This window comes from Mchenga conophoros, linkage group LG3, assembly GCF_057382185.1.
Source record: "Mchenga conophoros isolate Kocher_MC1m ecotype Shallow Benthic linkage group LG3, M_conophoros_male_GT1.1, whole genome shotgun sequence".
NCBI lineage: Eukaryota > Metazoa > Chordata > Actinopteri > Cichliformes > Cichlidae > Mchenga > Mchenga conophoros.
This window is the reverse complement of record NC_140528.1, coordinates 63,269,313-63,294,705: the sequence shown is the minus strand read 5'-3', so window position 1 is coordinate 63,294,705 and position 25,393 is coordinate 63,269,313. Positions and strand designations below refer to the sequence as shown.

Sequence of the window (25,393 nt, the reverse complement as noted above, 5' to 3'; positions counted from 1 at the left end):
AGTGGCATCAGTTTGTTAAGATCAAATTGCTGAACAAATTATATAAATATGTTAGATTTTTCATTCTCAAAGAGTTTATTTTAAGAGCAAACAGTATATGTAAAAATTCACAGGGCAAAAAAAGCATTGTTGATTTAATACATTTTAAAAACACTTAAATTTTCATAAAGCTACAGCTACTAAACAAACTCCAAATCTTTTATTATTCACTGCTGAGGAAATTAAACATCTTTCACTTTAGTGTGAAACACTACAGTTACTTTTGTGCTCATTTTGGTAAGTCATCAGTTACAGATTTGTCTTGGTCTTCCACAGTGTTCTTCCACGTTCTCACATGTAGCTTCAAGTGGTAATCTACAAATATCTAAAGCTCAGAATCCAAACTTTAGAGTCCAATTGAAGTTAGCTTAGTTTATTATGCATTAACAAATAATGACACAGTTTTTCAACATATGGTTTGAATAACATTATTGAAATGCTCATATTTTAGATGTAAATTAACAGAAAGACCAGAGACCTGACATAAATTATAATTTGAACTGTCTCGACATCAACAGTGATCTGTGCCTCTTTAAATATGTCCTTCCCATTCAAAGGTGCTTCAGCAGCCCTGCCTACAAGGGCTGGGAAAATCCAGACTGCGCTGTGGCAGAAGTAGTAACACAAAGTTACACTTGGCCTGTCTTGAGCAGCCAGTTTTCTTTAAATTTAAGTTCAGGAATTTAAGCACAGAGACTTTTGAAGATGGATTTATTTGCTATTTAATGTTGTGTGGTTGAGCGACTAATTACTTCTCCAGTTTTTCCACAGAATGACTATTTCATTGGCTGTTCAGTTAATAGTGAGTTGTATAAGAAGATAATAAGAATAACAATAAGAAGATTCCTTTTATCAGAAGAGTCAAAATGTTGTTCAACACAAAACAGCAGCCATGTTGCAAAGCAAGCTGCTGTCTGCACTCACTGTTTAATTTAATTCAATTCAGTTCAGTTCAATTCAATTCAATTCAGTTTTATTCATATATAACACCAAATCACAAAGGTCGACACTTCACATCGTAAAATAAAGACAATAATAATGCAGATATAAAGAAAAACACACAAACATCAGACAAGTGCTATGAGCAAGTGCTGACAATGCTGACCGAGAGTGGGAAGGAAAAACTAAAGCGTAACTAAAGGAGGATTGAGGGTTATCTGCACTAAACATATGCTTTACCAAAAATTGAGGTTTTAAGCCTAATCTTAACCCACACTATTTTAAATATCCCAAGAACCAAAAGTAAGCCTGCAGTCTGAGAGCAAAGTGCTCTATAGAGGTGATACGGTACTATGAGGTCTTTAACATAAGATGGGGCCTGACTATTCAAGTTACTGATGGTAATGCTGTGTTGAAAATGTATTAGCTGTATAGGAAATATTCCCCATGATGAAGCACTAACAGAAGGTAATGAGGTAATCTGGATATGCCTGGTTATCATTGAAAATAATAAACATGCTTGGATTTGCTATTTGGTCCACCAAACAATCATAACGGTCATCGGGCTGATTGCTGCGAGGCGGAGGCACCTTCATGCTGCTGTTGCCCTGAGTGTAAACACCAGTGAGGACTCGGGCCACAAATACTCTCTGAGAACCATCAGCAGCTGGCCCTGAATAGCCGGGGTTGGCTGAATAGCTGCCATTGACAGCAAAGTAGGTCCCCTGACCAAATAAGGTTGCTGAAAACAGAAAATAAAAGAGAGACATTTAAAGTTTTGGAATTATCAGACATTTATATCACTTCTCAGGTTAGATGTCTTTTTTACGTTTGAAAGATTCAAAGATCTTGTTAGGTGGTTTAAAAAAACACAACACAATCCTCTGAAAATGGTCAGGTACAAGGACTGTAAATTTGTGAAAAAGCAAATGTCTGGAAAACAACCCTAAATATTACAAGAAAAAATGGCTGCTTGGAAGCAAAATATAAAAACATGAAGGGTAGGTCAAAACATTTGCAGAGCACTGTAATGTTCTGTATTAGAAAATAAAAAAAGAATATCAACAAAATAAAGCAACAGTGACATCAAATGTTATAACATTATTATAGGATATTTTCTATGCACCGGTGTTCTATAAACAGAATCAGGTGATCATGCTGATTAAAGTTGATTGGATCAAAGGATAATTACCATGTTTCCCAGAAAAACTCCTGTTGAATCCATTTCTTATGATGGACTCACAGCTGTCCTGACTCGTCCCGTGATATAGAAGCCTTTCACGTGCTCCCCCTTCCTGTCTGTTCTTTTCAGAAAGCTTCTTCTTTTGCACTTCGTAGCTTTGCCGCAAATGGACATTCTGCAAGCGTTCAATCTAACACAAAAGAACAAAATGTTCAGCTGTTCAAGTTTCCTGTTCAACACAGTTAACTTAGATTTCTGGTAAAAACCACCCACTTTCAATATATTCTTCTGAACTGTTTGCGTGAAGGCCGCCTTTACTTTGAGGTACTCTGAAGAGGAAGGCTCCAATGCAACCACTTTTAGATTTTCACCACTAGCCATATTGTCCCAGTACAAAGGAAGAGTAAAGTCTGGAAAAAGTTAGACCAGTTAACCAAAGAAGATTAAAAAAAAATGTTTCTAAAATTATTGTTTCCAAAGACAAACAAATCAAGACAAAATCCATACTGAAACTGTCATAAATCCTGAGTGCAGCGCAATCAGACATAATCTCACAGAGGGCTTCCAGAAAAGGTAAAAAACGAAGGCGTATATTTTGTGCACTACATAAACTGACCATATGGAGTAACAAAGGGCTTGCTTTGCTCACATGAACACTTTTTAAAATAGTGATCGGGGAAATTAAGATGAACTTTAAAAATAAAGAAATGCATAGACAAAAGGAAATCATGATTAAAAATATGTCAAGGAGCTCTAGCTCAGATCATAAATCCCATTAAAGTATTTTATCACCACTCTAATGTTTGTAAGTCTTTTGACATTTAAGATGTGCTAATTAGGACTCGACAGCTTTTCCAGACCACTCTTCTCACCTGAGTGATTCTCCAGTCGTTTTAGCTTGGTTTTTCTAGCTAACCGACTTCTGGCTTCCATCTTCTGCAGATCCACGCTCCACATGTTTCCGTGTGTGTCCACTATCTCTTTCTTGATATCATGCTCTAGGTTATAATTATCTGTTTTGGGGAGCCTTTCCCAGCTACCATCATATCCCAGGATGCACCACGCCACACAATGGTACAAATTATCCTCCTCCCTAACTCTGACTTCTCTCCGTAGACGAGCAGCAGCGTGAAGCATCTGTATCAGATCGGTGACCCCATCTTTTAACCCGCTGACTACCAAGCCTCCATCTCCACTCTGGTCCTGCTGTACATGCAAACCCTGGGCCTCCACTAGCTTCTGTAGATCCTTTATTTCATCCTGGGTGAAGTCTGCCAACTCCTCCTTTGTCATTTTTTTTGTGGAGCAGTGAGCCTGGTACAAATCTTTTACCTTCTTCATTGCATCATGGACACTCTTTTTACCAAGGCCCAGGAACAGGAAGATGGACCGCTGATGAGTAGTACAGAGGACACTCATGTCTGTGTTAAAACAAGTCAAGCACTGATAGGTTATAAAAACACATCAACAGGATTCTGATAAACAGGAACTTGATGTTAACATTCATCAAACTACTTGTGTTACAACAGAAGGAAACATCTGTATTATTTGGTGTTTAAATAAAACATCTACTGCAAAAATATAACTGAATAGTCTTCATGAACTTGTCCTTGAATAGTTCCCCTTTTCAATTGCATCTATGCATTTTAAGAGTTTTATGCTGGCCTGTTTGTATACCTCCCTCATTTTTAACTCCTAGCCCGTTTTTGAACTTTGTATTTGTCCCTTTTTGTTAGTCTCATGTATAATTTCTAAATAAAAAGCTATACTCAAGCAAACTTGGACTGCCTCTTTGTTCTGCTGTTAGGTCACTGGCTCTTTTAGTCAGTATGTTTTGCTGATAGCACTTTGCATCTTTATTTTGACTGTTGAGCTCCTGCAGATTACAGTATTTATACTTTTACTTATCTAAATAACCTTTATGCTTCCATTTGTTTTGTGCTTTACATCTACCTTAGTTTACTTAACTCAATAGCTGTTGGTATACCTTGGTTTTCCCGTTTCATGCTCAAGTTGTTTTTGTAGGAGGCACCGTAAACCTGCAAATACAAATGCATGCAGTAAACACCATCTTTTTATGACATGTGTTGTTATCGAACTGTTAATAGAATAGAATAGAAATAATCTAACCTGTTGAACCAAACTGCTAACATCAACATATGGGATTGTTGTGGTATCCAGAGTCCTCATGGACCTTCCAGTAATCAAAGTTTGGGGTGTGATAGTAAGTGACTTGCTGGCATATGCTTTTGTGCTCACATTTGGGGTGACTACAGTTTGCTTTTCTTGGATGATGACACAACAGGAGTCCTCTACCAGCTCTTTACTCACTTTACCCTGAGTCTTGAAGTACCGCTGAGCCCCTGCTCCATCCAGACCCAAAGTTTCTATTGTCAGACTGGTTAGAGCTGACGTTAGGGCCTGTTTGGCCTCCTGAACCTGGCATCGGGGTCCAGATAGAGACACATGTGGATTTGGAACATGTGAGGCTCTTAAAGGAACCTTGGTCTGTTTCATGCCAGTCAGGTCTAAGATTTTATGAAAACAGTCAACCATTTCAGGATGAAGCAGAGAGATTTTTTCTTTAGTTGTAACTTGATTCAACTGGAAGTCGTGAAGAACATCAGTGAGCTTGCTCACATTTTCACTGTAGCCCACCAGTCTTACTTTGGTTGTGGCAGATCCATTAGATCCTGGGACAAAGCTGATATCCACTTTGAGCTCATGAACGTTCTCTTTGTTCTTGGCTTTCATCAGGACTTCTTTCATCCTGTCAAGATCTGGAGATACCGCTGCATTTCCCTGCAGCTTCACAATCTCCACACTCAGATCGTTCACCACAGCTGCCAGAGCCTCATCCAGGTCAGCAGAGGACAAACTGGACAGAACCAGATCTGATCCCACTTCTATGAAAACAGGATGTCTAAAGTTTTGAAAGAGAGTCTGGTACTTGGAGATGGCATGGCTGGATTTGATAAAAGTCCTCAAATCTGCTGGGAGCTTGACTCTCTTTTCTGATATTTGCCTTATTAGTTCCTCAAGTTTAGTAGCTCCTAGTTGCTCCTCCTCGTCACTGCTTTCCAAGAACATTGTGTTCCTTTTCCCTCCCATGATTGAAGCCTCTGGCCAATGAGTGCACATGACTCAGTGAAACTCTTCTTCCAGTTTGAACTGCTTCTCCTTCAAGAAATCTTTAGTAAAAATCTGGTGGAAAAAAAGTACTGGATTTCAAAAATGTAATGTACAAAGAATAAATTTACATTTCTGTAAATCTGTCAAGTACTATCTAGTCAAAATGAACATCCATTGGTTTTAATTTTGAACTCCAGTATGAACACAAATCCCCCAACCTGAGGATCACCACAACACAACCCAACAGAGCTACACCTTAGTTCACAGATTCACTTTGTCTAGGCTTTATTTCTGAGATTTCACACAACCCAGGATTCAAATCATGAATACATAATGGGCTTGGATTTACATCATTTTGAATGAAATGTGCTCTATTTGGAAGCAGCAGGGCCCCCTCCCCTTTCGACAGGTTGTGTGTGAGACTTTAAATCATCAAACTGTAAAATATACATTTTAAATTGTTATTGATCTCTTTACCCCTGGTCCTAAAGTGTGTATTTATTTTCTTACTCTTCTTATATTTGTTGTTTGTTTACTTGCACTGCTGTAACTGGAGCCTTGTCGTCTTGTCTCTCTACTGGACTGTATGTAGCGGAGATGACAATAAAGTTTACTTTGACTTCAGCAGCGAGCAGGCGCACCGAGGGCTCTCGCACTCGCGTATAGAATTTCGAAAAAACATCGGTGCAAATTATAAGTCTGTATCATAATGTCTGGTGTTTTCGTGTTTGTTGTTTTGTTTTTATTTTATTTTGCGAGTTGGTTATTAGATGCTGCTCCCGCATCCCCGCCCTCTCCTCCCTGTGCCGCAAGCAGCAGGCGCACCTCGCAAACAGAGGGCGCCCTTACTCCCAGCAAATGGGCGATAGAAAACCGATCGGTGCCTATGACATTCCCAATATGCGCTGGCTGATATCGGGGCAGCGTGAGTACGAGCAATTTTTTTTTTTTTTTTTTTTTTTTTTTTTGCCGATGCCCGTGAATCCGCCCCCCACCTCGATGCCGCACCGGACAACCGTCCGTGTGCTGAATGTGCTGTTATTATGTGTGTAAATTATTTTTAAATATATCAGCATACATTACAAAATTTAAAGGTCGGTGTTACATTGTTGGTTACCGGTGGCTGATGGTTGACGTGAGGATTTAATATTTTGAAGAAAATTAGTCTGACACTTACTTTGATCAGGCTCTTTACACGGAAGTGTGTTTGGTTTTGCACTTTATAAAGGAAGTGCAAAACCAAACAACCCTCCCCTTTTGTAGAGCGGAAACAAGTCCAAGTTAAAGCTAGACTGAAACTGCAAAGCATTTTGCTGACTGTGGTACTGGCAGTGACTGGTTATAACCACAAATCATGAAATACCATGAACTTTATCTTCTGTTTGTTTTTCTGTCTTTGGATGTGGACGATCCCTTTACCTTCACTTTACATTCACCTTTATTGGGCCACCCTTCTTAATCTTTAAATTCTGGTGTTTTCAGTCTCATTGCCACAGGTGTATAAAATCAAGCGCCTAGCCATGAAGTCTGCCTTTACAAACATTTTTGAAAGAAATTGCTCTTGTGTCATTGTAAAAAGGACATGGAAGTGAGCATGGCGTTGTGACAGGATGTCACCACGGCAACAGGTTAGTTTATGAAATAACCTGCTGGGATGGTGTCTATCCAACCCAGCAGGATAGACCCGTTTCCCAAATGTAGTTTTTATCCGGTGGGGGAACTACCAGAAAGAAACGCAAGTGTAGCCATAGTAAAACCTTGGGAACTACTACTTTGTTTTTGTTATTGCATGGTGTAGATATGGAAGTGACAAAGAATGATTGTAAGTAGATCATAAATGAGCTATGTTTATTGTTATTCATTGAGGTAATTAGAGAAATTACATAAAAATAGAATATATTTATCCTTCACATGATGCCTAATCTCTTACATTTACTTTGTGAAAGAAAGTTTCTACTCTTTTTACTGACCTCTCAGCATTAGTTTCATGTCTGACACTGTCCCCCATAAACATGACCCAGATTGTTTGTTGGCTAGTTAAGACAGAGTTTTTACACATAACACAATTTAAGCACACTGGGATTCCTTACCTTCTTTTCCACTAATTCCATATTCAAATCCCTCAGAAGGCCAACTTCTTATTTTGATGTTTTCTCTCCCTTTGATCTGATTATAAAGTACAATAATGGCATTTTACCTACAATACCTACAATATCTACAATATGTTTTATACAAGTCCTCTATATCTTACGTCTCCATAGACCACATTCCTGAGAAAGCATTAATCTCCCAGGGTTTTTTTTCTGTTTCGCTTTCCTGTAAGTCCCTGTAACCTCCATTGGAATGTCATAATCACAGACACACCTAGATATGAAAATAGGTCACTGTGTTTCATATGGTGAATTTCCTTGTTTGTCCTGCTGGGATGGTAACATTTAGGGAACTTGCTAGAGTAGAAGTATCTTTATTACGAGCAATGCTGGAGCGGGTACTGTTTTTAACTTGTCTGTCTGTCACGGACCCGGCTCTGGAGGACTGGGGTCCGTGAGCAGTGGTTATTATTATTATTATTATTATTATTATTATTATTATTATTATTATTATTTGGGGTCTGTGTTGTCTACTGTTCTGTCCACGTTTGTATGTAGAGTGTGTGTGCGTGTGTCTGCTTCTCTCTCTCTCCCCCTGGTCCTCGGGGCTGTTTACGGAAGTGCGCACCGTGGGAAAGGCGTGACCTGGCGACTGTCGTCATCGGGAGTACCGATGTAGACAGAGGTATTTAACCGGGACTCGCGGCGACAGTCGACGTGGGATTATTACTCCTGACTGGTATAGTCTGTGTGAGACGTGTGTTCTTGGTAGTCGGCTAGCGTGTCTATTTCACTGTAAATAAAGTGCACTGTGGCATCGCAGAGTCCTGCGTTTTGGGTCCTACTTTCCTCGTCCCCACGGTCTATGTTGCTGAGTAAAATGTGCTTGTGGAGAAATCTACTGTTGAGGAAATTACCAGACAGATATTAAATACTTCATTTCAAACACTGACATGACAATAGAAACTCTGATTTTGAAGGGGCGTGGTCTTACTTACCAAATAGTCATGAATAAATGTTGTACTTGTATCAGTATGCCTGTGAAAAATTCTCAAGGCAGGTTTGAGTGTTTGTAAAGAAGGCAGCTGGACTTCTTTTTGGTTCATGAAGAAGTACCTCTTGTACAAGAGGCTTCTTTAGCTCTCTGAAATACATACACTTTAAGAAACACTTAAAACATGTGATTCTCCAAACCATCATTAAATCAGAGGAGAAAAAATATGCTCCTCTCTTTGAAGTCACAGTCTTCATATATGACTGTGAAGTCATATATGAAGTCATATATGTGACTTCATTATATATGAAGTCACAGTCATATATAATGTTTTTAAAAGAGATCTGAAGTCTGCTGATTATCTATTCTGCTATCTATTTATCTATTTAAATGATTATTATTGCTATTACTACACGAAGTACCTGTTAAATATGGCAATGACAGACTTTAAAAACAACTTTACAACTTTAAAAAGTTGCAAAGTCGTCTTCTGTAACAGCAATGTGAGGCCACTTTTCCACACGAGCCCTCATGGGTATTTATGTTTTTTGATGATGTTGTTTTTACACATTTAACAGCTGTAACTCTATCGGTTGTAAAGCAGACATAAGTTAGGATCTGAACATTTCAATTCATGCATTGAGATTTCAAACAACACAAAAAGAAAAAAGAAGGCTAAACTGAAGCAATAAATAAGTTGTGCAACAATACTGCAGTAATGTTGCTGTGTTAGCAGACCATCCACTAGATGTCATACTGAGACTAGAAATTGCATCAATACTGTTAACAATAACATAGCAGCTGTGAATTTGTCAAAAAAAAAAACAGAAAGTAAATTCATGCAGGAGTGTTAATATCCCAGGAAGGATGTTTATTCTTGCTTTGATTTGCAGACATGCTCACAAATTCAAAAACCTTGGCATTTACATTTGCTGTAATCACAAACTTACAAATAAATGTTGTGGCTGGTTATTTTTTTCTGTGCTCAGCAGAACAGAGTGCATTTCACACATTTCTGTTGGTGCTAAGCTACTTGAGGTATTCAAGAAACTCAGATCACTATAAACAAACGTATGGGTGTGTTTTTGTTTTGTTTTGTTTCTTTTACCAAAACCTAATATCTATCTGTATTTTATTACACACCTCTTCTGTCTCACAGATATGTAAGAAAAAAAGTGGATTTTCAGTATTTTGCTTGACTAAATATTTACGTAGCAGATTTTCTAATCACTTGCATCACCTGATGGACTCCATCTTTCAGCCCACTCACAGTCCAGCAGCCTGGATTAAAATGGTCTTCCAATACATACACACCCAGGACCTCAGTCAACTGCTTTAAGTGGTTCACATCATCTTGAGTGAGGCCTGCAAGTTCATCCTGCCTGAAGATTTGCGTAGTGCACTCAGCCTGATACAGACTTTTGAGATTTGCAATGGCATTGTCAACATTTTTTCTGCATAGTCCGACAATCATGAAGGTGTAATGTTGAACTCTGGACCTGGTAGAAAGGATGCTTGGGTCTATGTTCATAACTGGGGTGGCTTGTGCAACAACTGTAAAACAGATGATTTATAATCAGTCACAAATAGCTCAAAAATGAAAAAGGTGCCTCATGAGGAAGAGGAACAGCTGTTACCTGTGTTGATAACAGCAGATGGAAACATCTGCATTGCTCGCTTTTTAAATGCCAGGAAAACACTGAACTTGTTGAGGACAAGGCGAATGTTGGTGAGACATTGGAGAGGACGGAAAGTTGCACCAGTCTTAACCCCTTGGAGGATGGCATATGCAACGTGGTTGGGGTCCAAACCACCAGATCCTGGACAGCCATTCAAATAAAATATTTATATGTTTTCTGTTCACTTATGCATCTTTAATGTCTTGCCCACTACTCACCAGCACAGATGGCAGGAATGGCCACAGACCTGTATCCAGAAGACTCACAAGTTTGAATGATAGAAAGCAGCTGTTTCTCAATGAGACTCACATTTTTTTCTCCACACACATGTAAAATAGCTTTACATGGGAACCCTCCAGGTGAGGTTGTTAAAATATCTCCCTTCTTTACTTTTGCTACACGGACACAACAAAAACATGATTAAGATACTGCAAACTGTGTGCCAGAAATATATTGCAATTTTAAATGTGTATCTTCAGCCATTCTTCTCACCATTTCTGAGTTCAGCCTCAACCTGAGGTCCAGCCATAGTTAAGATTTCTTGGCATACACCACCTGTAGATCAATAATAATAACTTTTACATTTTTTTTACTACTTTCTACATTAGATACATACTGAAGATATCAAATATATGAAGCAAGATATGTGGAATTATGTAGCAAAGAAAACATTGATGAAATAACTCATAAAAATCATATCTTATATTTTAGATTCCTCAAAGTAGCTACTCTTTGCTTTGTTGACAGCGCTGCAAAGCAAGAAACACAAGGAATGGACATTAGACCAAAGGAAATCTGTGCTTTTGTCTGATGAGTCCAAATTTGAGATCTTTGGTTCCACCTGCTGTGTCTTTGTGTGACTCAGAAAAGGTGAAATGATGGTCTCTACATGCATGGTTCCTACCATGAAGCGTGGAGAAGGAGGTGTAACGCTGTGGGGGTGCTTTGATGGTGACACTGTTAGGGATTTATTTAAAAACTGAAGGCACACTGAACCAGCATGGCTACCACAGCACCCTGCAGCGACATGCCATGCCATCGGTTACACACCTCCAGGCTGTGTAAGTGATATCTGACCAAGAAGGAAAATGATGGAGTGCTGCTGCAGATGGCCTGGCCTCCACAGTCACCTGACATAAACCCAATCAAGTTGGTTTGGGATCAGATGGACTGCAGAGTGAGGGGGGGAAAGAGTCATCAAGCTCTCAGCATCTCTGGGAACTCCTTTAAGACTGATTAAAAACCATCTTAGGGGACTACCTCATGAAGCCCATCGACAGAATGCCAAGAGTGTGCAAAGCAGTAATCAAAGCAAGGGGTGGCTATTTTGAAGAATCTAAATTATAAAACATGTTTTGAGTTATTTCACCATGTTTTTACTGCATAATCCCATGTATTCATTCATAGTTTTGATGCCTTCGGTGAGAATCTACAGTATAAATAGTCATAAAGATAAAGATAAACCATTAAATGAGTAGGTGTGTCCAAACTTTTGTCTGGTACCAACTGTGGAATGGAGCAATCTTCTGCCACCTTCTCTACATGGATGATATCAAGGTTCACTGAATGGGACATCGATTCACTGATCCACACCACCAGGATATACAGCAATGACATCAGAATGTCATTCGGACTGGAGAAAAGTAGTCGGATGGTAATGAAGAGAAGAAAGGAAGTCAGAACGGAGGGGATCGCACTACCAGAAGTAAACATTGCAGACATAGAGGACAGCTACAAGTACTTGGGAATCCCACAGGCAAATGGGAACCACAAAGAGGCCGATAGGAACGCTGCAACTGCCAAGTACCCGCAGAGAAAAGCAAGTCCTGAGGAATCAGCTAAATGGCAAGAACAAGATCCCGATTATCAAAACCTACACCCTTCCCTGCTGGGATAATAAGCTGGCCTATGGAGGACATAGAAGCCTCTGGAAGGAAGGAAGGCAGGAGGGAGAAGGCAAGGGACTAGTTGTTGTCCGAACCATGGTCCAGGATGAGACAAGAAACTTCCATGAGTACATCAGGAAGATGGCCCCAACTGACTGTGTGCTCAGTGAATACCTCAAGCAGTAGAAACCCAAGAATGAGGAGCAAGAAAAGGAGGCATCATGGAAGGACAAGCCCCTGCACGGTATGTAGCACCAGCAGATAGAGGAAATAGCTGACATCCAGAATTCCTACCAATGGCTAGATAAAGCTTGACTAAAAGATAGCACAGAGGCACTAATCATGGCAGCACAGGAACAAGTACATAAGTAATAAGGAATCCAGGCTAAGGAATAAGTACAGGAATTAGTATAAGATCGATAGAGGCTGGGGTCTACCACATCAGGCAAAACCCCAGGTGCAGGCTGTGCAAAAATGCCCCTGAGACAAAATGAGGTCAAAATGGAAGACTCCCCATAGGGGGTTGAGAAAGACTGTGCTAAGATCCTGTGGGACTTCCAGATACAGATGGACAAACTGGAAATGGCAAACCAACTGGACATAGTGGTGGTGGACAAGCAGTGGAAGATGGCCATCTTCCACCACGTAGCAACACAACATCAGGAAGAAGGAACACGAAAAGCTGAAGAAGTTCCAAGAAATAAAGAAGATGTGGAGGGTACACTTAACAGTGGTCCCAGTGGTAAACAGAGCACTTGGTGCAGTGGCCCCCAAGCTAGGCGAGTGGCTCCAGCAGATCCAAGGAACAACATCCGAGATCTCTGTCCAGAAGAGCGCAGTCCTAGGAGCAGCAAAGTTGCTACATAGGACCCTCAAGCTCTCAGGCCTCTGGTAAAGGAGCCAAGCATGAAGGATAAAGACCACCAACCGGGGCTAGAGGGGATTTTTTTTTCAAAGTATGTATAAAACCTAATTTGCCCTAAACATCCTACAGGTCAATGGAAATGTATTAGGTTTAGAGTTGGTTTTATTTTAGCCATGTGCTAAATGCATTTACAAACTGGAAAGTGATAAATCTGAAATTAAGCCTCACTTGTTTTGGCATTAAAGTTGGTATTATCTGTAAAAGGCTTTCTTATTTTAAATACATTTTGAAATTCTATCAAAAGGGGAGAGCCAACAGAACCCAAAAACGTATCTCTATTTTTCACCCTAGCTAGGCCACCAAGGACATGGATATTAGATGGTTTACCAGCATAAGGCTAAAGTGCATTTTCCCAGGAAACATGATTGAAATCCAACAGTTGATTAGATTCAAAAGCTCTCACCTTGAAAATTTGTGAAGTCAGTTGAGTTCACCACAACATCTGTAGTCTCATTAACAATGTCACCAAAAACCACTTCTAGTTCAACCCCACCTCGGACTTTCACAGTTATGCCAGTTAGGTCACTCTTGAGGGACTTGAAGGTGGCTGAAAAGACGAACACGACAACAAGATTCACATTTCTGATATCAACCTCCATGTCACTTTTTGAACTGTGGAAACAGTTAAATATTTGTTAAAAACACAACATTTCAAAGGTAGATTTTTGTCTGAATCAAAACAGTTCAACCAGCTCTGGTTTTACCTTGACCGCTCTGCTTGATCTTCAAGCTCAGCTGTCTGTAGACCTCATGGTAGCACTGTAGATACATGTTTGGTTTAAGCACCACCTTTCCAGAAATGTTTCTACAAACAATGCACAGTACTTAAAACTAAGAACAAACGCAAACTTGCCCTTACTTTGGTAACAAGTCCTGAGATTCTCTGGTTCTAACTAATGTTAAATGACATATCCTCTGTGTTGTGATCATTATCATCTGTGCTTTATGTTGCAATATTTACAAGAAAAACACAATAAACAGATGATCATACGTGAGAAAGAGCTCGGAGATGGCAGAAGGGAGATGCTCCCTTTTAACAGAGATACAGCCTTAGCAGAAACATGCTTATGTACTGTAATTGCATTCATTTTTACTCCAGTAGCTCGGGTGGTACTGTCTAACACCTTCATTCCTACCCATATTACTATCACTCTCAGCAGGGAGTAATATGTATTTAATACAATGTAATATAGTAATACTATGACCTGCTACTGCAGTAACTGATAGTGGAAAATAAAAATTTAAAAAAAGGGTTGCTGTATACAGCTATCGAAAAAGATCAAACTCTGTCACCTCCTCAGAGTCTTGATAGTCTGGTTTAATGACAATATAGATGTTGTGAAGGGATTCACATGACCCAGATAATCCAAACTGGTCAATGCTGTCAGTCAGCACTTGAATGGCTTCTTTCTGGGGATATTTCAGAACTACCCCGGGTCCAATGATTGGAAAGGCAATTGAACACCAGCCTTCCTCTACACAGAGTTCCAAACACCTTTTTAGCCCAATAGCAAGTGTCTGCAAAGGAGAAAACAGGAAAAACTTGTCTATGCGTTGGTCTCAGGGGTAAGGAGATTTACCATTTCCATTTACTGGTTTATGACTGTGTTTTTCTTACATGTTTATGAATTTACTGTGTTTTTACTTTACCTGCATGCTGAGGCCATCAACTCCATCCCATGGCAGACACTCAATGAAGAAGATCTTAGAGCAGCTCAGAGCCGGAGGTGCATCAACCACCATAACATTACCAGCAGAAAGGGTCCACTTCCGAGCTATCAGATGAAAGACCTTCTGCAATGGATTTCCTGCTTTTTTCAGTAGACATTTACCAACCTTAGTGGAAGTAAGCTTTTTGGATACCATGGGGGCCACCACCACATTCACCTGTAGAAATTATGTGAAATAATACTAACATGTGGGACACATGCTGCTTGAATAGAAATTGTGAAATTGTTTAGAATATATTTGTTTAACCTGTTCATCTTCCAAAGTGCTAAGCTTGATCTCCAGGTTTGTTTTGTTAACAGCTGTTGTGTTTGGTGTACTTCTGGCAGTGTTGCTTTCCAGTCTGTCTGGGTTGGAGCTGATGACGTTAATGTATAGTGGCTCTGGGTAAAGATCAGACACACTTGTGGTACTTTGAGAATAGACTTCTTGTTGTTCCCTGATGATGACCTGACAGGATCTCTCTAACAGCTCTTTGTTTTGTCTGCCTTCTTCCTGGAAGTACAATTGCACCCCCGGTCCATTTAACACCACCGTATCAGTTGACAGCTGCGCTAGACTCGTGGCTAAGTCTGTCTGAACTTTCTGAACCAGAGAACGAGGACCCTTCACGAGCACACAGGGATGTGGAACATGTGAGGCTTCCAAGGTCACATTAGATTGCTTCATGCCAATCAGGTCTAACAATTTATCGAAGCAGTCAACCAGTTCAGGATGTGACAAGTTTACCACTTCTTGAATATCAACTTCATTCTTTTGGAAACCATGAAGGACCTCATTGAGCTTGTTAACATCCTCACTGTAGCCCACCAGTCGTACTTTAGTTATTGCAGTTCCAGTAACTCCTGGCATGAAGCTCACATCCACTCTGAGCTCACTAATGTTTGCTTCTTTCTTCGCTTTCATCAGGATTTCCTTCACTCTGTCTAAATCTGGAGGTACTGCTGCAGCCCCCTGCAGTTTTACAGTGGCCACTTTGAGCTCTCTCATCACTGCTGCCTCAGCCTCATTCAGAGCATCAGAGGACAAACTGGACAGAACCACATCTGAACCCACCTCAAAGAAAACAGGGTTTCTGAGGCTCTGCTGGAAACGAGCTTGGTATTTGGAGATGGCTCCACTGGTTTTGATGAAGGTTAGCAGAGCTGTGGGGAACTTGACTCTTTTTTCCTTTATGTTCTTAATCAGTTCATCTAGTTTTGCAGCTCCTGACTGCACATCTGTGTCAGGGCCCTCCAAAGTGATTGTGGCACTACCTCTGACGACTTTAACATCTGGATAGTTAGCGAACATTTCTCGATTGAACTCTTCTTCTATACGCCTGTACTGCTTCTCCACAATTGGCAGCTCTTTTTTGGTGTATTGAATGTTTTCCAGATCTGCAATCTTCTCCTTCACAGCATGGACCTCTCCCACAACCACAGCATAGCCATTCTCATTGTACACTTTGATGTCATCTATCTTGAGGGAGGAGTCTTGCAGCAGCATCTTGATCTTTTTTGGCTCAAATACATGATAGCAGAGATAGTTCTCATTGAAACGGCTGAAAATCTGATCCAGCTGTAGCTCCTGTTTCTCTGCAGGGCATCCTGGCTGACTCTGACTGTCACCTCTAACTACAACATTTTCATCATCAAATTTTAATTCCACCGTGCAGCCGATATAAGAGAGCTGCTTCTGGAGAATTTTTAATGCCTTGGGTTTATCTCTTAGATAATACAGGAGGAAAATATCTACGTTAAATGTCCTCTCGAGATGTTTTGTGATCACTTTTGTTGGTGCCTGAGAAAGAACCAAAAAAAAGCACATTTATCACGTTATGCTTGAAAACCAATAAGAATTCTACATTTAAAAAATACATAAACATTAAACATAAGAGATAATAAAAAATAAAAATAAAAAACATAAGAGATAAGCTTACATGGACTGAGTGTTATTGACCAAATTGGTTGTTCTTTTTCAAATGTCTATCCAAGTTATAGGTGAATGTAAGTTATCTTAGTTTATAGAAGGCTTCCACTTTCTAAAATGCTTTGGTTCTGGTAAAATAGAGTCTGCAGTATCACTAATTGTGAAAGTTTAGGCCAATGATTAAAAGCAGTTTGGTCAGTAGCAGATGACAGGTTTTTTGTTGTTTTTTGGCAGTTTTATTTTATTTTTGTTATTTATTTCCATTTTTACAAATCAACAAGTCAACATATGTGGATACTAACTGTACTAAGTACAATTAGTACAAATATTGCTGATCTACAGAAAATTTCCTGCGCAATAGTCTCTGATAGGAAGGCAAAAATAACTCAAATAATTTGTCACAACTAAAGTATGCAAAAGAGCATCTCCGAATACACAACACGTCACTTGAAGCAGATGGGGTAAACCAGCAGGAGACTGCACCGAGTGCCACTCCTGTCAGCTAAGAGCAGGAAACTGACACGATATGTGAAGGCAAATTGCATGGATTGTTTATGTGAGGACCGAAACGCAGAGCACAGACGGGAACTGGAATTTAACTGAAAGCGTGCCATTTATTTAGGCAGATATCCTGAACGAGAAAAACATAAATTATAAACTAAACAGAGGATCAATCGCCTGAACTGGGGAAATTAAGAAAACAAGACAATTACCCATTACTAGAAAAGCCTGGTTAAACCTCGTAAACTTGGGAAGGAACACAGAAGAGCCATGGTGGAAAAAACAGACACGACAATAAAGGTTGAGGGAAAACACAATATATATAGACAGGAGGTTTCCAGGGGAAGTGGAAACACACGGGGAACAAAACTGATACAAACGAACATGACACCAGGAAGCAAAACTAAACACACTGCACAAAGACCATGTCAAAATAAAATGGGAAAAAGGCAGACTAGGACACTCTGACTTAACAAGGGAACAGGGCAGTGAGAATGGGAGACGAGATGTGGACATAACTAAGGAGCACATACAGAGGACAAGATGGGCTGGGGAGAACACCGAGAGGAGCACAGAGGACAAAGACTCAAGGGAACCTAATAAAATGTAACTAAACTGATCATAAATAAACTCAGAGATGTAATCAGAGTACATGTTTCCCAGCTGATTCATTATCTTAGTGTTGGATAAAACTGCATTTCTATTAATCAGACATGGCGCATGTTTGGATTTTGCTTTGGGTGCCTTTTTTGAATGCCTGCACCTTTCAGGAATCCACCCAAACTGGTCAGGTCAGATTACCTGACAGTACATAGTGCAAGGTTTCCTTAGGAAAAAGAAAAAAGAAAACTTACCTGTGACTGACTGGTCGCTGACTGATTGAGGGTCTGTGGAGGTAAACTTGCTTGGCTCACTGTTAAATACTGTTTTCCACCAGAAATAGAGATGGCATGAAACTTTCTCAGCAAAACCCGCTCCTGAACTGTCAAAACAGCTAAATTCAGTCACCACATGTCACGGACAAAATCTTACATTTAAAAATGTAACTGCAAGAATGAAAGAAACAAAGAATCGCAAGTAACTTAGGGCAGCATATTGTTCTTTAGCTTTTTTAGCTCTTCTAATATTCAGTTAAGATGGTGAACATCATTCAACACGATTATATGCAGGCCTGTGAATATGGACATGGTCACAGAGGTATTAGCATGAGTTTAAACTGTTTACACATATTCTTGTTTACATAAATAAAAAAAATACCTTCTTTGTCCTTGAAACAGATTTTATAGGTGTTGCCTTCAACCTCTGCAGGAATTCCACACTCACCACCTCCAGAGTCTTCTCCTCTCTGAAAGTATCTCCAGATATCCTGAATATCATTGCCAGAGAGACCTTTGACTTCAAAAAACAGGGGATGTGTGTATTTATCCATTTCCCCTAATATTCTAAACTAAAAGGAGACATTTGGATACAGTTAACTCCCTTTTGTGTCACTGCTCTGTGTGAAAATGCGCACTGAAACCCTTTTTCATCGTCTACTTTCAGTAAAGTTCCTCCTCCTTTCATTTACAAGTAGACACACCTAATGTTAACCTTAAAGGGTATTTTACAGTTTTTCTTGTTGTGCAAGTATGTGTCTTTTCTTTTTCAAATTATGCTGAAAACACTGAACATCAAAACGTGATGTTAATAATGACGCCTGACTATTGTGATGATTTGTGTTTGTCTAATGAGGAGCTTATTGATTTTATCTATCTATCTATCTATCTATCTATCTATCTATCTATCTATCTATCTATCTATCTATCTATCTATCTATCTATCTATCCATCCACAGTCCTCACAGCCTACTGAAACACACTACATCTGAGCTCCATGAATATCAAAATCACTCAGCTTTTCATCCCTCTTGCTTGATGTCTTATGTTATTCAGATCAGAAACAGAAGCTCTGACAATGTCAGCATTTTAAAGCTATACCATGAATATTGTGCAGTGCTTTCACCCACATTTTGAGGTTGTAACTGTATTTTGCGGTGCATTTCCTTGTTTACAGTTTTTCTCAGTTGCTTTGGTGCTTTTCTCACATCACTGTTAACATTTGCACAGCAGTTAGTGTATTTCTCAAAACGTTTGGTGCAAACTGCAAAACCTAGTGGATAAGCTGCAAAAGCAGGTCACTTGCTCAAAATCAATAATCCATTCCTCAAAAGCAAGTATTCATGTCAATGAAACTGTCGGTGTTATCAAAGTGAGAAGTCTTGACACCATCTTTATGAACAAGATAGTCAAATGGCTTTGTCATGTTTTCATTATGACAGTTCACAGTATTCTCTCTGTGTTTTCCAATGCAAAAAAGGTCAGAATTCGGTGACACTACCTGAAAAAGCTCAAGACAGCACTATACACTTTTTGTACAGCCAAGTACAGTAAAATCTACAGAAAAGTTAGACATTCCTGTAGTTAGGGAAGTAAGTGAGTACAAGACACTGAATATGTATGTTTCACATTTTTACTGTGTAGGCTGTTTGTAATTCTACAACATTGTGCAAAAGAAAAATACTCTACAGTCACTTATTTAGAATAAACATAAGAAACACCCTTTTGGTAGAGCTGTGCACAAATCTGAACAATATAACAGTACATATTGTAACTGAACATACGTAAATCATTCTGACCACATATTAAAGAACAAAAGAGAAAGAAAAATAAAGGATTACCTGTTATTAAACCCCGATTCTTTTGTCCCCATGATAGAACAGAGAAAACCGACTCATAGTGTGTTAAAACATTTATATTTCTTTTTATTCAATCATCTTCCGGAAGAGAGAGACCCCTGCACAGCCCAAATGCCAGTTGCAGGATCTCTAACATTAGAATCATAAACTGTGTCTCATATAGGTATTATTTTGGTACTTTACACGTCACACAGTGTTCTGAAGGCAGGACTGTGATGCAGTTTTCTGCCTCGCCACTAGAGGGCGCGGCCATTTTGTGAGTAATGTTTGACTGGGATGGAAAATGGTGTTCATGAAGGCAGTGTGAATCACAAGTTATGCTCGGGAGCAGTTTATGTGGGTTCAATGAGAGTGTGCGTCCATAAGACTGGTGAGTTACAGGATATTTCTTGTGTAAGAAGGATAGCCTGTATGTTTTCTTGCTCTGGACGTCCTCTGTTTGTACATTTTCTATAAGCTAAGTTATCGCTAAGCTAAGTTCGCCTAGGCCAAACTGAGTTCAGTTTGAGTTGGTGATTTGTTATGTGTATTTGCCTTCTTTAGTTGGCATCATAAGTGAGTGGGGCACAAGAGTTAAGTGATGGGAAGATGTTTATTTTCTTTGTTGTCAAATATGGTTCAGACTATAAGTAAAAGCCGCCAGCTTAGTATTAGGGCCTATAAGACAAGTATGTGGCTGTAATATGTTATATGGTGATTATTGTTGTCTATAATTTGATTGTAATTTGTGTTCTATTTTCCATTCTGTTTGTAGAACCACACACATACCCACACCCATGCTAAATCTGCCATTAAAGAGCTGAACGATCATCCCCTGTCCTCGTTATTTTCTGGAGGGTCATAGTGGCACTTGACCTGTGCACACCCTGCGATCACCACCACAACTGAACCTCATATCAGAAATCATCATAACACACAGTTTCGATACAAAATTCCTTATATGGCAAAGTTCCTCTTTTCTGTCTGGCTTCCTGTATTTATTAATATGCTTGTATAGCTCTACACTAACTTCCTGTTTTTCAGTCTGGCTGAGCACTTAGTTTATGAGTCAAAAGTGGCCTTGCTTTGCAAACCTTCATTATTAAAGTACAATATAATAATATAATAATAAACAATATAATAAGAAAATAATTACATGACACTGTCCAACAACCCAGAGAAGCCTACATTAAAAAACAGTCCCAAGAATAACTTTTCTCCTCCTGCTGGGTTTGTGTTGACTGCAGGGGTTGATACACTCTCCCGAGCATTGCAATGGCATCATCAACATTTTTTCTGCACAGACCTACAATCAAGAAAGCAGACTGCTGGGCAGTAGAGCTGATATGAGGGATCCTTGGGTCGTTCATTACTTGAATATTAAAGCATTGCAGGGCATAAGCTGACACTGTAAAGTGGTTAAAACAACAGTAAGTAAGCTTTAAATAAAATCAAAGGACAGTGGTATTATCAAAGAAAAGTTGACTTTGCATTACCTGAGTTGATCACAGCAAAGGGAAACATCTGCATTGCTTTCTTTTTAAATGCCAGGAACACAGTGAGCTTGTTGAGTACAAGGCGAATGTTGGTGAGACGCTGGAGAGGATGGGACGAGGCAGCAGTCTTAACCCCTTGGAGGATGGCATGTGCCACAGAATCGGGGTCCAATCCACCAGATCCTGGACAACCATTCAAACAAAACTCCATAACTAACTTTGTTGTTTTATGCATCTTTAATGACTCCCACACTACTCACCAGCACAGATGGCAGGAACAGCCAAAGACTTGTAATCAGAAGACTCACAAAGTTGAATGATGCGACGAAGCAGCTGCTCGATGGCAACTGTATCTTTTTCTCCACACACGTGTAAAATGGCTTTACAAGGGAACATGCCAGGCTGGGTTTCCAAAATCTCTCCACTGTTCACATTTCCTGCATGGATGCGATAAAGACACATGAGATGATACGAATTGTTAGAAATGATTTACGATGTAAATATAAATTTGGAAATATTTCTCAGAATCATTCTTCTCACTGTTTATTAGTGCAGCCTCAACCTGAGGCCCAGCCTTTCTTAAGATGTCTTTGCACACTCCATCTGTACATAAATAATAATAATAATAATAATAACCATCACTGAAATTGTTGTAATGCAAATGGACTGTAAAGGCCAGTCAGTGCTCCTACAATATCCTCTTTAATACACAATGGGTCTTGTCTAATTTATCGTGCTTGGATGGTGTTCAGCAATGAGTAACTTTTGTTTACTCATGACAGTACTTAACCTGTCTGAAAGTCTTTGAAGTCTGTTGTGTTCACCACAGCATCTGTAGTCTCATTAGTGATGTCACCAAACACCACTTGTAGTTTAACTCTGCCTTTCAGAGTTATGGTGATGTCAGCAAGGTCACTCGTGGGCGCTGAGAGGAAGAAGAGCAGATTAAGTTTAATATTTGCCTCATGTTGTTGCTGTATTGTGATCTTTAGTACAAATTTGATGTAGTTCCAGTACTTTGAAGATGTTGTTTTTCTCTGATGAGGACCTGACAGGATCTCTCCACCAGTTCTGTGTTTTGTCTGCCATCTCCCTGAAAGTACCACTGCACCGCCAGTTCATTTAACACCACTGTATCAGTTGACAGCTGCGCTAGACTCGTGGCTAAGTCTGTTCGAACTTTCTGAACCAGAGAACGAGGACCCTTCACCAGCACACAGGGATGTGGAACATGTGAGGCTTCCAAGGTCACATTAGATTGCTTCATACCGATCAGGCCTAATACTTTATCAAAGCAGTCAACCAGTTCAGGATGTGGCAGTTTCATTTCTTCAGTCGTAACCTTATTTATCTGGAAGTCACGAAGGACCTCATTGAGCTTGTTAACATCCTCACTGTAGCCCACCAGTCGTACTTTGGTCATTGCAGTTCCTCTGGCTCCTGGAATGAAGCTCACATCCACTCTGAGCTCACTAATGTTTGCTTCTTTCTTCGCTTTCATCAGGATTTCCTTCACTCTGTCTAAATCTGGAGGTACTGCTGCAGCTCCCTGCAGCTCTATAATATCCGATTTAAGGTCTCTCATCACTGCTGCCTCGGCCTCATTCAGAGCATCAGAGGACAAACTGGACAGAACCAGATCTGAACCCACCTCAAAGAAAACAGGGTTTCTGAGGCTCTGCTGGAAACGAGCTTGGTATTTGGAGATGGCTCCACTGGTTTTGATGAAGGTTAGCAGAGCTGTGGGGAACTTGACTCTTTTTTCCTTTATGTTCTTAATCAGTTCATCTAGTTTTGCAGCTCCTGACTGCACCTCTTTGTCAGGGCCCTCCAAAGTGATTGTGGCACTACCTCTGACGACTTTAACATCTGGATAGTTAGCGAACATTTCTCGATTGAACTCTTCTTCTACGAGCTTGAACAATTTCTCTACAAGTGGCAGCTCTTTTTTGGTGGGTAGGCTTTTTTTCAGAATTGCAATCTTCTCCTTCACAACATCAACCTCTCCCACAACCACAGCATAGCCACTCTCTGTGTAAACTTTGATATCATCTGTCTTAAAGGCCGAGTCCTGCAGTACCATTTTCACTTGTTTTGGTTTGACCACATGATAGCAGAGGTAGGTGTCGATGAGACTGGTGAAGACCCAAGCCAGCTGTTGCTCCACTTTCTCTGCAGAGCATCCTCCTGGCCCTTTCCTCATGTCCTCTCTAACTACAGCCTTCTCCTCCTCAAAATTAAACTCCACCGTGCAGCCGACTGAAGAGAGCTGCTTTTTCAGAATTTTGAATGCTTTGAGGTTGTCTCTCAGGTAATAAAGCAGGAAAATATCCAAGGAGAAAGTCTTCTGAAGACCTTTAGCTGTCTACAAAAGAAAAATAATTTTAGACAAATAGAAACAGTACAACTCCAGCCCCCACCCCCAACAGCACTGATACGGTTAAGCTGAAGAGAATAGATGTATGGATCAGTGGATAAACCATTTTAAGTAACAATAGGCATGCATATCTAATTAAAGTGCCTCATGCCTGAGTAACTCATAGAGCATTCAAAACGCAGGTGTTCAAAACTGGTTTGGCTGGTCAGACGGTGACTTTGTTTGCTTTGGTTTGTTTTGTATGTTTTGCCATTATTCAAACAGCAGAAGGTTACTGAGCTCAGAGTTAGAAAAAATAACTGCTTATAAAGTGAATTTAAAATTATGACATTTTTGACTGCATAGGAAAGCAATGCTTGACTTCTGTTGCCTCCCAAATAAGAGTACACTCACACACACACACACACTGAATAAATGCAGTGTAAATGTTACAACTGTTGCATATAAGTATTAGGTTAATATGAGGTAAAACAGTAACCAAGACTTACACATTTAGTTCTCTACAATTATTTTGGTCATTGTATTTTGTTGTCCTCTTGACAAATAAGCAAACTGAATGTGTGGCGCACTGTTAGTACCCTACTCACTTGGCAGCCCCTATGCAAATGTAGTATTGCAAAAGAAAACCAGTGTTGTTGTTTTTTTTTTATGGTTGGGGTTTGTCAAACACCTGTCATTATTATTATGAAAGTAAAAGCAGTAATAAGTGTAACCGCACCTGTGGGAGATTTGCAGATCCATGGCTAGGACTAGATTCACTCAATGTTATATTTAAATCTCGACCATTAAAATTGATGGTGTGTGTGTTTCTTCTCAAAACATGCTCTTGATCTAAAGTATATCAGAAAAACAAAGTTCAGCTGTTATGGGAATGCACATATCTAAACTGTAAATTTGGGCTCTAATCTACTTGTAATGCATTTGAACCCAGCAGGGCTTCTTACCTTCTTTTTCCTTAAAACAGATCCGGTAGGTTTTATCTCCGACCTTTTCTATCATCCCACAGTCACCTCCCCCAGAATGTCTTTTTTTCTGAAAGTATCTCCTGATCTTCTCCTTCTCACTGTCTGTGAGCTCCTCAGCTTCAAAGAACACTGGGTGCAGACATTCATCCATTTTGCTTCAAATCCTGATCTGGAGAAGCTTTCAATGTCTTTCAAACTAGCTCCACAGTGAAAAGTGCTCTCACCTTTGATTTGCATTTGCACTTCACCATACCAACAAAGGGTGTTTTGCATTATGAACACACCCAGTGTGATCAGCTCTAACTGGGACATTTCCTGTAAAGGTGTATTTATAGATCAGAACTATTAAGGGAACACTCCTGAGCTTGAAATATTTAAGTTGGAAATCTTTACTGACTTACTCTCGGTGATTTGTTGAGAACAAAAATGATCCAACTCTAATCCAAACACACATCAGTGGAAACAAAAAGCATGAAGCGTTTGAGTGTTGAATTAAAAAATGTTTCTTTAATATTTTGTCAGTATAGCATAAGATTATTTATTTGACCTGTATGAAAAGCTACACTTTGCACTTTATCTTTGGTGAAGTTTTTATTAATGTTACAGCACATGATAGAGGTCATGACAGAGGCAAAGAAAGTGAAAATGATCCATAACAAGTCTGACCAAGATACTGCTTCAGCGCAGGTGTTCAACTTAAAATCATTTTATACAACAGGAAAAAAAACATTCTTACTAAATAAAAACTTCAAAAGCTGACATTACCGCTACAAACCAACAGATGTCCTACAGAGACAAAAAAACTCTTTGTCCTTTCTTATGTTTTACTTTCATT

The 25,393-nt window shown here is 39.6% G+C and overlaps 1 protein-coding gene across 1 annotated transcript; it reads right to left on the bottom strand.

Moving 5' to 3' along the window:
* Positions 1 to 881: 881 nt before the first annotated feature.
* On the bottom strand, positions 882 to 24,755 carry LOC146579963 (uncharacterized). Its single transcript, XM_085268039.1, has 26 exons — positions 24,538 to 24,755; positions 24,312 to 24,424; positions 22,234 to 23,581; positions 22,007 to 22,141; positions 21,757 to 21,819; positions 21,477 to 21,653; positions 21,217 to 21,399; positions 20,908 to 21,128; positions 18,265 to 18,454; positions 17,862 to 17,989; positions 14,845 to 16,377; positions 14,518 to 14,754; positions 14,161 to 14,385; positions 13,572 to 13,626; positions 13,271 to 13,414; positions 10,549 to 10,611; positions 10,275 to 10,451; positions 10,015 to 10,197; positions 9,589 to 9,931; positions 8,229 to 8,284; positions 4,292 to 5,304; positions 4,149 to 4,200; positions 3,034 to 3,582; positions 2,435 to 2,571; positions 2,171 to 2,351; positions 882 to 1,720 (listed from the first exon to the last, which is right to left on the bottom strand). Exons 1-26 carry the CDS (start codon positions 24,707 to 24,709, stop codon positions 1,437 to 1,439), a joined length of 7,962 nt encoding a protein of 2,653 aa, XP_085124165.1. The 5' UTR covers positions 24,710 to 24,755; the 3' UTR covers positions 882 to 1,436.
* Positions 24,756 to 25,393: the final 638 nt, after the last annotated feature.